At 47.5% G+C, this 11,952-nt stretch overlaps 1 protein-coding gene across 1 annotated transcript in view; it reads right to left on the bottom strand.

Annotated features, from left to right (window-relative positions):
- Positions 1-10,009: 10,009 nt before the first annotated feature.
- The window catches only part of FAM189B (family with sequence similarity 189, member B), a 5,916-nt gene continuing 3,973 nt past the window's right edge, over positions 10,010-11,952 (bottom strand). Inside the window, exons 10-13 of the mRNA XM_010838436.1 lie at positions 11,836-11,944; positions 11,174-11,242; positions 10,818-11,071; positions 10,010-10,725 (exon numbers count right to left, since the gene is read on the bottom strand). Of these exons, the coding sequence (XP_010836738.1) occupies positions 10,552-10,725; positions 10,818-11,071; positions 11,174-11,242; positions 11,836-11,944 (606 nt within the window). The 3' untranslated portion in view covers positions 10,010-10,551. The remainder of the gene's footprint in view (positions 10,726-10,817; positions 11,072-11,173; positions 11,243-11,835; positions 11,945-11,952) is intronic.

The following is an 11,952-nucleotide window of genomic DNA, read 5'->3' as shown; positions in this document are numbered from 1 at the left end:
AATGTCCTAGCCTCAGGAGCCACACATTATCATTTTTACAATATCCTATTGGATAACAGTTATCTTTTTATTAATATATATATATTTTTAATTTTATTTATTTTTTTAATTGAAGGATAAAGTGAAAGTCCCTCAATCGTGTCCAACTGTTTGCAACCCCATGCACTATACAGTCCATGGAATTCTCCAGGCCAGAATACTGGAGTGGGTAGCCTTTCCCTTCTCCAGGGGATCTTCCCAACCCAGGGATGAAACCCAGGTCTCCCGCATTGCAGGTGGATTCTTTACCAGCTGAGCCACAAGGGAAGCCCAACTGAAGGGTAATTGCTTTATTCATTTTTTTTGTTACACATGTGTGGCGTGTGGGATCTTAGTTCCCTGACCAGGGAACGATACTGTGGCCCCTGCATTAGGAGCAGTCTTAACCACTGGACTACCAGCAAAGTCCCTACACAGGTCTTCCATAGAGATGTGTGTTGGACAGAGAGGCTAAATAAAGGCATGCACACCAGGTGGTGGGGATCACTTGGGAGCCATCTAGGAGGCAATCTACCATAGTCCGTCCTCTGTTCCCCAATAAGGCATGTCTCTCCCACTGGTAAACACTCTTACTTCCTCTCAAGGTCCCCCAAATTCTCATCTCATTATAGCTTAAGTTCAAAGTCTCATTAGACAATGGTTTCTTATTTATGAGTCCCAAATACAAATGATAGAAGAAAAAGATAAATTGGACTTCATCAAAATGAAAAATGTTTGTATTTCAAAGGATGCCATTAAGAAAGTGAAAAGAAAACCCACAGAATGGGATAAAATATTTTCAAATCACATCTCTGATAACGGCCTAGTATCCAAAATACACAGAGAACTCTTATAACTCAAAAATAAGAAGATAACCCAATTAAAAAACAGGCAAAGGACTTGAAGAAACATTTATCCAAAGATAATGTACAAATGTCCAACAAGAACACAAATAGATGCTTGACAACATTTTTCATTAAGGAAATGCAAATCAAAACCACTATGAAATACCACATCACATACATTAGGATGGCTATGATCAAAAAGACAGACAATGACAGGTGTTGGCAAGGATGTGGAGAAATTAGAACTTGGGAATGTAAAATGGTGCAGCCACTTTGGAAAACATTTTGGCAGTTTCTCAAAATGTTAAACAGAGTTACCATTTGACCCAGCAATTCCACTTCTAGGTAGCTACTGAAAAGAAAACATTTATCCACACAAAGAGTTGCACATGAATATTTATAGCAGCGTTATTTATGGAAACAAACCAAATGTCTATCAGCTGGTGAACAAATACACAGACTGTGGTATTTCATTAAATAGAATAGTATTCAACAACAAAAAGGAACAAAATACCAATACATTCTATGACATGCTGCTGCTGCTGCTGCTAAGTCGCTTCAGTCGTGTCCGACTCTCTGCGACCCCAGAGACGGCAGCCCACCAGGCTACCCCGTCCCCGGGATTCTCCAGGCAAGAACACTGGAGTGGGTTGCATTTACTTCTCCAAACATTCTATGACATGAATGTACTTCAAAGACATCATGGTAAGTCAAAGAAGCCAGACAAAAAGACCACACATTCATGATTCCATTTATATGGAATTCTAGAACAGCCAAATCTAGAGAGACAGAAAACAGATTAGTGCTTGCCTGCAGCTGGAGTGGGAATCGAAATTGCAAAATTCTATAAATTTACTCAAAATCATTGAACTGTACACTTAAAAGGAGAAACTTTTATAGTATATAAATTAAACCTGAATGAAGTCAGTAAAAAAAATTTCATTACATATTTGCAGTTGGTTCATGGTTTTGGTAGGACTACTACCACATTGAAACTCTTTACAACTAAATATATTACATAGTTGGAAGTGCTCTAATATGCTGAGTCAGTTCAGTTCAGTTCAGTCGCTCAGTCGTGTCCGACTCTTTGCGACCCCATGAATCACAGCACGCCAGGCTTCCCTGTCCATCACCAACTCCCGGAGTCCACCCAAACCCATGTCCATTGAGTCGGTGATGCCATCCAGCTATCTCATTCTCTGCTGTCTCCTTCTCCTCCTGCCCCCAATCCCTCCCAGCATCAGTCTTTTCCAATGAGTCAACTCTTCACATGAGGTGGCCAAAGTACTGGAGTTTCAGCTTTAGCATCAGTCCTTTCAATGAACACCCAGGACTTATCTCCTTTACAATGGACTGGTTGGATCTCTCTCCTGTCCTCCTTCCACTAAATTCTCAAAAGTGCTCCTAATTGTTGTTCTTCAGTTGCTTAGTTGTGTCCAACTCTTTGTGATTCCATGCACTGCAGGATGCCAGGCTTCACTGTCCATCACCAACTCCTGGAGCTTGCTCAAACTCATGTCCATCGAGTTGGTGACGCCATCCAACCATCTCATCCTCTGTCATCCCCTTCTCCTCCTGCCCCCAATCCCTCCCAGCATCAGTCTTTTCCAATGAGTCAACTCTTCCCATGAGGTGGCCAATGTACTGGAGTTTCAGCTTCAGCATCAGTCCTTACAATGAATATTCAGGACTGATTTCTCTTAGGATTGACTGGTTTGATCTCTTTGCAGTCCAAGGGACTCTCAAGAGTCTTCTCTAGCACACAATTTGAAAGCATCAATTCTTCGGCGTTCAGCCTCTATTTTGGTCCAATTTTCACACTCGTACGTGACTACTAGAAAAGCCAATTGCTCCTAATCATGGTCTCCACTAAAGACATGTTTCCAAAATGCCCTGTAGGGGACAATTGAGACCCACTGCCCTAGGGGAGTCACCTCAAATGCCCAGGCTGCAGTAGTCACTATGGACGTGCTGCTGCTGCTGCTAAGTCGCTTCAGTCGTGTCCGACTCTGTGCGACCCCAGAGACGGCAGCCCACCAGGCTCCCCCATCCCTGGGATTCTCCAGGCAAGAATGCTGGAGTAGGTTGCCATTTCCTTCTCCAATGCATGAAAGTGAAAAGTGAAAGTGAAGTCGTTCAGTCGTGTCCCACTCTTCGCGACCCCATGGACTGCAGCCTACCAGGCTCCTCCGTCCATGGGATTTTCCAGGCAAGAGTACATACTAGGTGGCCACAAACGCGTTCCTCGTTTCCCTTTGCACAGCACTTTAAAAAGACTTAGCTAAACACCAAGGGAGGGCAACTGGGAAATACATATAAGTGAGAAGCTAAAGCACAAAAATAGTTTGGCTGACCCAGCACAGAAGTTCTGACCTCACTTCAGCCAACCCTTGGCTCAGACAGCAAACTCCAGCCTTGGAGCTTGGCAAGCACCATGTCACAGGCTCCTTACTCTGTAGGTCTCAAGTCAACTCCCCAAAGAGGGTGCCTCCTCCTGGTCCCACTGTCACTTCCATGGTCAAAGAGAGACACTCTCATGTCGGGTATGGCAGAGGAGGACTCAAAAAATACCAAGAGATAACTGAATGGATAAAACCTTACCAGTCAACCTTTAATCTGTCCTTTCAGCTCTGGTTTCTGATCTGAAGAAACACCACTCTTACTGATTACTGACACCAAATGATTTCTCCCTCCAGTGAGACCCTTCTGCCCCTTAATTACTAGGTTGTAGCCTCATCTCCGGATTCATCAACAAACTTTTTTTTCAGCTCTATAGAGATAAAATTTTTTATGTCTCTAGCTCAGTCATTAAAGAATCTCCCTGCAATGGAAAAGACTTGGGTTCGATTCCTGGGTCAGGAAGATCCCCTGGAGAAGGAAATGGCAACCCACTCCAATATTCTTGCCTGGAGAACCCCATGCACAGAGGAGCCTGGTGGGCTACAGTCTATGGGGTAAGAGAGTCTGAAACGACTTAGCGACTAAACCGCGACTGCCACTGAGGTAACATTGTGTAAGTTTAATGTGTACAACTGATGATCTGACACATAATTTGACATGTTGCCGAGTGATTATGGCAATAGTTGGTTTAATTAACCAACTCTTAAACAATAACCATAGCATACCTGTAAAGTCCAGTGCAAATGGAAAGTATTTGTACCTCATATGCTTTCCTGTAATTTTTCTCAAGATACCAATAGCTAATCTTTCATGGGTGCTTACTACATGCATTAGCCTGACAGCCCCATGTTACGGGGAAAACTGACTCAGAGAGGTTAAGTAAGTGGCAGAGTCAAGCCTAAATGCAGCTCTTTCCTACTCTGAAGCCCAAGCAGCTCTTAGTCATCATGTCTTACAGTCTCCCTGACATTTCAGTAGTATATTTTTAGTCTTCGGTAAGCTTCTTTTTCTTTCTTTTTTAAACAATTATTTATCTATTTATTTATTTATGGTTGCACTGGGTCTTCCTTGCTGCATATGGGCTTCCTCTAGTTGTGGTGAGTGGAGGCTACTCTGTTGCGGTTGCACAGGCTTCTTATTGTGATGGCTTCTCTTGCTGCAAAGCATGGGCTCTAGATGTGCGGCCTTCAGTAGTCGCAGCACATGGGCTCAGTACTTGCAGCTCGCAGACCCTAGAGCTTGCAGGCTTCAATAGTTGCGGTGCATGGACTTCAGCTGCTCCATGGCATGTGGCATCTTCCCAGACCAGGGATCAAACCTGCGTCCCCTGTATTGGCAGGCAGACTCCTATCCACTGTTTCACCAGGGAAGTCCCTTCTGTGAGTTTCTAAATGGCCACAGGGCAAATTTCACAGTTCCTATTTCTCTGAAACCTAAAACTCTTCCTCAAGAGACAAGCACAGAATTGGGGCTCAGGTTTACTGAATGAATGAATGCGTTAAGTTACTAACCACATTCGCTGTTTAAGGCCCTGCTTGTCAGTGTTTAAGGGAATGTTTTTGGTGTGATCTGAAGCAAAAGAATGGTGAACTTCCAGAATAATGAAGCTAACTCTGAAGAGGACTATTAGAGCCAGAGTGAGACTTAATTGAGGGGATTTGGTTGAGGCAACAGGAAGTATGATTCAAATGCTGAACAATTCCTCACTGTCCTGAGCCTCCCATGCAAGGCTGTCATGAGTCTCATTGCCGATAAAAAAGTATGAGAAGGTGGTCCTTGTGAACTGTAAAACTCCATATGGATGGCTGGAATTATTATTGTTATTGTTATCTAGCCTTTGTTTTTTTCCTCCAGGTACAGCGGAAGGAGTCTTCGGTCCCAGGCCTTTACTCCCACCCCTGCTCCCTCAAGCTGCCACCAACTGTCTCCCTCAAGAGGAAGCAATAAGGAAGGGGAAGGGTGTTTTTGACATGGACACCCTAGTGATTATACAGGATTAAAACCCTTGCTTCATTCCTTACTAGAACTGAGATACTGGGAAGTTACTTGACTTCTTGGAGCTTCAGTTTCCTCATCGTCAAACCTCTTGCCTCATGGGTTGTTATGAGAACCTCATGCAACAATGTGTGTAATATTACTCACAGCCAAACGTCTGGGATGAGTTGCTACACTTGGTGAGTCTTCTCTCCATTTCTTATGTTGCACGGGCTGAAGCTGGTCCTCTTGGCTCCCCAAAACTGCTCTTGCCAAGGTCACTGATGATCCCTCTGTTGCTAAGTCTAGTGAATAATGCCCAGCCAGGGATTCCCTGGTGGTTCAGATGGTAAAGAATCCGCTTGCAATGCGGGAGACCTGGTTTCGATCTATGGGTTGGGAAGATCTCCTGGAGGAGGGCATGGCAACCCACTCCAGGATTCTTGCCTGGAGAATCCTGATGGACAGAGAAGCCTGGCGGGCTACAGTACAGAGTCAGACACAATTGAGCAACTAAGCACACAGTACTTATCTAACTGTACCTTTTACCTCAGTTGACACCGGCCCCTCTGTTCTAGAAGCATTCTCTTTTGTTCTTATGACTTCGTAGTCTGCTGCTCTGGAGGTCCTCTCCCTTCTTTGGCTGTTCCTTCTCCTTTGCAGGCTTCGCCTCCTTTGTCTGCTCCTTTGGGTTTTGTCCTAGACCTTCTCTTCTCATACGTCACGCTCTCTCCAGAGACAACCCATGGCTTTGATTATCTTCTGGTTGCTTTTGGTTCCAAAATATGCACTTCCAATCCCAATCCTCCTCTTGAGATGGACTCTGTGATGACTCTACCCTCCAGACCTTTCCTGCTGGAGTCTCACAGACACTTCAGCAGCAACATCACGAGGGCATCATCTCCTCCAGCCAAACCCACTCTTCCTCCTGTGTTATCTATCCCGATGAACAGAACCTCTTCCTTGAAGAACCTGGGGCTTGTGCCTGATTCTGTCCTCTCCTCAAATCCTTCTTCCTATCATTTCTCTTGTTAACTACTGAAACACCTCTCATTTGACCTCCTACACTCTACTTTTCTCCTCCAATCCATTCTTCAAGAAGCATTCAATGGTGTAACTCAAATACAAACACTGAAGCTACCATTCTCCCTCCTAAAATCCTTCAATGGCTCCATACTGCTTTTTAAGAGGGTTTACAGGACCTGGCATCTTTGTTTCAGCTTCATTTCTCATCCCTCCGTGTGGACTATATGCTCCAATCACATTTTGCCTAAGAGGCCACATTCCATCTTGCCTCTGCTCTGAGCTAGGATATTTTCTTCTCTCTTAAAAAAAAAAAAAAAAAAAAGAATAAATACTCTTTTTCATCAGTAAGTCTTCAGCCTTAATGTCTCTACCATCAGTACCATTCTCCTGACACCCTGAAATGCGCAGGGCACCCCTGCTATGTGCTCCCCAATGTGCATATTTGACAAATAATAATTGGGCATCTACTATGGGCCAGGCACTGTTCTAGATACAGTAATGAATAAGATGATAAAGTCCCTGACCCGGTGGAGCTTATGCTCTAGCGGGGATGATAGACAACAAACACAGAACTTCAGATGGCCATGAGCACTACTAAACAAAACAAAGGGGTAGGGAGTGCTGGACAAAGGGAGTGAGGGCGGGAGTGGCAGGAAGTGAAATTAGAGAAAAAGGTTGGGGGTCAGATTCTGTAAGGCCTTCGTGGCCACTGTGAGGAGTCTGCATTTTATTCCAAGATGGAAATTCACTGGACAGTTTGGTGCAGGGAAGCGCTGCCATCAGGTCTATATTTTTAAAAGATCACTTTGGCTGCTGTGTAGAAATCAGACTGTAAGGGGTAAGTGCCAAGGCACGGGGACCAATCTCTAATTACAGCCTGCCATGGACTGGCCCCCTTGTTCTCTATCCTTTCTCCTCAGAATCCTCACAGACTCTTCTTCAGTTTGCACCACTCTTCACCTCCAGGCCTAGTTAATGCCTATTCATCTTTCTTTCAGATCTCAGCCCCTGTCATTATGTCTGAGAAATTCTCATTGTCACACACACACCCACTCCTGTAACACAAGCTCACAAATCTCGCATCTCCTTTGTAGCTCTTGCTGCTTGCAGTTAATTGTAAAAATGACTTAATTATAGCACCCAGTGGCCTAACTCCTTTGTCTGTTGATCTGTCCATGCCAAAGCCTAATAGAGCAGGGGTCAATGTGTATCGCCAGTAGGGAGCACAGCACGCTGCGCTAGTGCTGTGCTCACTGAACATTTGTCGGATGATTGAAGAATGGATAAATTATACAGAACTCTTCCCCATTCCAGCCCTCAAAAATGCAAGTGAGTAGAAGAGGATTTGAAGATTTTCCCCCTCTTCATCACTAGTAAAACACGACCATCCCTACAACTAATGATAACAGTGCTGATAAAAAGGTGAGCTGCAGATGCAGGGAAGGGAGAGTTAAGATCTAAGCAGTGCAAAATCCATTACGCCTACCGTCGGTGAAGCGAAACAGCAGCCCCAACCGGAGGCGAAAGGAAATCCCAGAGCAGCCTGTAAAGCTGGTAGGCGGGGCTGGAGAACAGGGCTCAGCGGAGGCAGGGTGCGCCTCACCACGCGCAGCCGCAAGGCGCGCAGGGCCGATTGGGCGGGACCGGGGCCTCGCTCGGGAAGGGAGACCCGTAATCTTCAGGAGGCGGGACGCAGGCACTTTCCGCACGTCTTATTGGTAGTGCTGAGGACGGACTGTTTCCGCTGACCAGCCGTAGCCCAAATATGGCGCAAGCGTATTCGGGGTCTATTTGGAAAGGGGGCGCGGGAAGCAAGAAGCGCGCATGCGCCTCCGTATATACTCGCCAGCACACCCTAATGGATGGGGGAGGTTGCTTTCCTTCAGTGAGTCCGAGTCACTGGAAGCTGAGCTGTACTCTTGAGTTTCCTCCTTTGGGAGTCTCGGGATAGGGAACATTTAGTGCCCAGAAATTGCCCCGTTGGGAACCCCAGTCTCCACTCCCTCCTATCTCATTTTGTCGTTCTGGCCGCGCCCTAACCCTCTTTCCCTGAAGCTGGGTTGTTATGATGGTGAATTATTCAAGAAGCCTTGCAGCCTGACGCCATCTATGGGCAGTGCCCCCTCCCTACCCCCTCTCTCCTGAGGGCCCCACTACTATCCCCAAAGTCATAGGGTCCCGAAGCTGTTTACAAGACCTCATGCTTTTAGTAACTTAATGAGTTTGTTGAGGACCTAGTAAGTGTTAGACCAAGTGCAGTGAGCAACCCCCTGCTCATAGGAGTTTGCATTCTATGGGACGACACAAACAAGATAATTTGAGATAGCAATTAAGTATTCAAAACAACAGGGCAGTATGATAGAATGCGAAGTGCTCAACGAGAAGATGAATATTGAACTAAGACTCTCGAATTAGGTGAAAGCAACAGCTATAGGGCAGAGTTTCGTGTTGGTGAAGAGCTGGCTGGTGGTCTCTTGCACAATGGCAGTTTGAGTGGACCAGGTTGTACCTGACCATAGTTTCATAAGGAGTTTGGAGATCATCCTAAATACAATGGGAAGCCATTACATTTAGGCAGAACTTTAATATGACATGATTCCTTACCACTTTGCTGACTGGAGAGTGGATTGTGGGAAGAATGGAAATAGATCAGTTAAGAGGCAAGGAGAGAGGGTGGTGACTAGGGCTAGGCAGCTGGTGAGACATGGAAGAGTTTAGGGTAAGACTGGACATGCCAGATGAGAAATAAGAAATGAGGGTAATTCCTATGCTTATGGAAAGTGCAGGGGGTGAGTGGTGGTGCCACGTATTAAGAGAAGAATGTTTGGAGAGGAACAGGCACAAGGGTTGGGAATCAAGAGTTTCATTGTGGCCATGTTGAGTCTGAGACACCCATGAAATATCCAAGGAGAGATGTCACATTGGAGGTTGGAGCTCATGGAGAGGTAAAGGAGAGAATTATCCATGAACACACAGATGGCAGTGAAAGCCATGGATCTTGTAGGGCTACCTACAGACAAAGTGGAGGTAGAGAAAAGAAGAGGGCCAAGGGGAGAGCCCTAGGGCTCTCCAGTGTTAATCAGCTAGGCAGAGGTGTGAATGCTGACAAATGATACCATGACAGCAAAGGAGGAGGAAATATAGAAGAGTATGATGTCTCTGGGCTTCCCTGGTGGCTCAGTGGTAAAGAATCTGCCTGTCAATGCAGGAGACTCAGGTTCCATCCCGGGTTTGGGAAGATCCCCTGGAGAAGCAAATGGCAACCCACTCCAGTATTCTTGCCTGTGAAGTCCCATGGACAGAGGAGCCTGGTGGGCTACAGTCCATGGGGGTCTCAAAAGAGTCAAACACAGCTTAGCAACTAAACAACAACAATGTGATGTCTTTAAAGACAAGAAAGGGGAAAATTCAAGAGAAAAGATGCTGATTACGTGGGTTAAATGCTTCTTAGAGGTCAAGTGAAATGCATGCAAGCAGAGAAACGGCCACTGGGTCTGATACTTCTTTTGGTTACCGAAAAATCTGTTTCAAGAGCAGTGCCTAGGGAGAGGGAGGGGAAGGAGCCTGATGGGCGAGGAGAGAATGGATGTTTGAGTAGAAGGAAGGAAGAGAAAAAATGTTTGGCTATGAAAAGGGGAAGAGATACTGTGTGGTAGCTGGAAATAGATATTGGTGTCTTGAGAGTTTTCATAACGAAGAGAGATGCTAGCACAAATCTCAATGGTGATAAAGAATGATCCAGAAGAGAAGGGAAAAACTGAAATTTATTGAAGGCTTAGTGTGTTAAGAGCTTTACAAACTTTCGTCCTCACAATGTTCTATGGATCAGGCAGTTGAGGTTAAATAACTTGCCCAAGGTCATGCAGTTAGAAGTGGTAGAGCTGAGAGGCCAGCCTGATTTTTCTGACCCTTCATGCCTCACCACCCCATTGCACAGGCATACAGCCCCCTATGCTTAAACAACCGGGACATGCCTGTGCCCTGGCCACAACCCCTGGTGAATCAGAGTTACTGTCACGCTGGAGGAACTGGACTTTATTTTCCTCCTCCAGCACCGGAAGCACAGGCATGCCCCCCAGAACCTGAACACCCATGCAGCACAGGACAGGAGCTCTCCCAGGTCAGACGGCGGAGGCAAGCAGCAGGAGCCCCTAGAGGTAGGAGGGAAACGGATACTTCTGGGACTGTTCAGCAGGTTTCTCTGTGCGTCAGCCAGTGCAAGAGGTGCTGAGGGCTACTGTGGCCCCAGCATTCATCTGGATCTGTTCAGTGTTGGAGGACACCTGGGTCAGAGCCCAGTCTCCCGGCTGCCCCCATTGAGGCTGAGGCTGTGGGGACGGGTAGCACGCTCCAGCCTGCGGCCGGACAGGAGACGCCTCAGGGAGGAGCCGGAGCTCAGGTCGCCGCAGCTGCGAAGGTGGAGGCTCTCTTGGCCTGGCCGGCCCCAGGGGCTCCGGGGCACCTAGATGGGGCCACAGGAGAGAGCATCAGTGTGGCCCCTAACTCGAAGTTCCAGGCTTTCCTGGGTGTCTTCCTTGGCTCCCCTGACTCTACCTGTTTATGCCCATGGGCTCCATTCCCATTGGGATCTGGGGCCTTCCTGGACATCTGGAGGAAACGGGTGACCAGGCCCCGGCCTGGCCAGCTGCCCTTCAGGTCCCCCAGGGAGTGGGCTGGTGCAGGGCCCGAGGGCAGGGGGACCTTCTGGAAGGTGGGCACAGGGCGCCGCTTCTCTGCTGAGCGGGCACGGAGCAACTTGGGGGAAGGGCAATGGGCTAGGCGGAAGAGGCAGGCTTCAGAGCAGAGCCCTGGAGAGAGAGAGAGGGAGAGTGGGTGGAATGGGAGGTGCAGAAAAGGCCAGGCAGCACTGCCCTATCCCCCACCCCCTGGGCACCAACAATGTGCCTAACCTGTATCTGCAGAGGAAACGGAAGCAGCTTCTTCCTCAAGCACTTTGGTATAAAGGTCCCTGAATTCAGCTGAAGAAGAGGGGAGAGAAACACGGACGGAGTTGCGAGTGTGCTGTAGACACCCCCACCCATCTCACCGCCCTCCTGAGAACCCAAGCCCAGCTCCTACAGCCCACTCCCAACCAAGGGGGCATTGTCACTGCCCATGTCTGCCAGCAACTAGATGGAACAATCCACCAAATCAGGGACTAAGGTGCCATCACTCTCTGCTGCATCCTCCCCAGTCCCTGGCACATAATGGTAATGACAAGCAGGTTCTGTGCCAGGGCGGAAGCATCTGACCTGCATCTCTCCTCAGTAACGCCACAGTATGTACAGTGAGGTGCTATTATACCCATTTTACAGGTGAGAAACCGAGGCTGGAAGGAGTAGGTAACCCAAGCTGGGGCCTGTGAGACTGGGTTCGAACAACCAAATCCTCTTTTTTTAACCACTAAGCTACTGACTGGTGTGTTTTTCACAGGTGACATAAGTGTCTGATGCAGGTGTGAACCAGAATTTCTGCCTCCTCAGAAACCCCAGTAATGTCCCAAATCCTGGCGGGCATCATTGGCCCTCTCACTCCCAGTGCCTACCCTTTCCTGAACCTTGTGGGGGCTCACCAGTGTTGCTGGAGGTGGTGATGCCTGGGTCACTGTGGGACCGTGGCAGCAGCAGCGGTGGTGGGGGAGCCGGGTGAGGAGGCCGGTGCCCCGGTGGGGTGAGGGAACCTGAGCTAT

The sequence above is a fragment of the Bison bison genome, unplaced genomic scaffold, assembly GCF_000754665.1.
Source record: "Bison bison bison isolate TAMUID 2011002044 unplaced genomic scaffold, Bison_UMD1.0 scf7180017864093, whole genome shotgun sequence".
Taxonomy (NCBI): Eukaryota; Metazoa; Chordata; class Mammalia; order Artiodactyla; family Bovidae; genus Bison; species Bison bison.
Note: the sequence above shows the minus strand (reverse complement) of the source record. Positions and strands in the feature narration are given on the sequence as shown.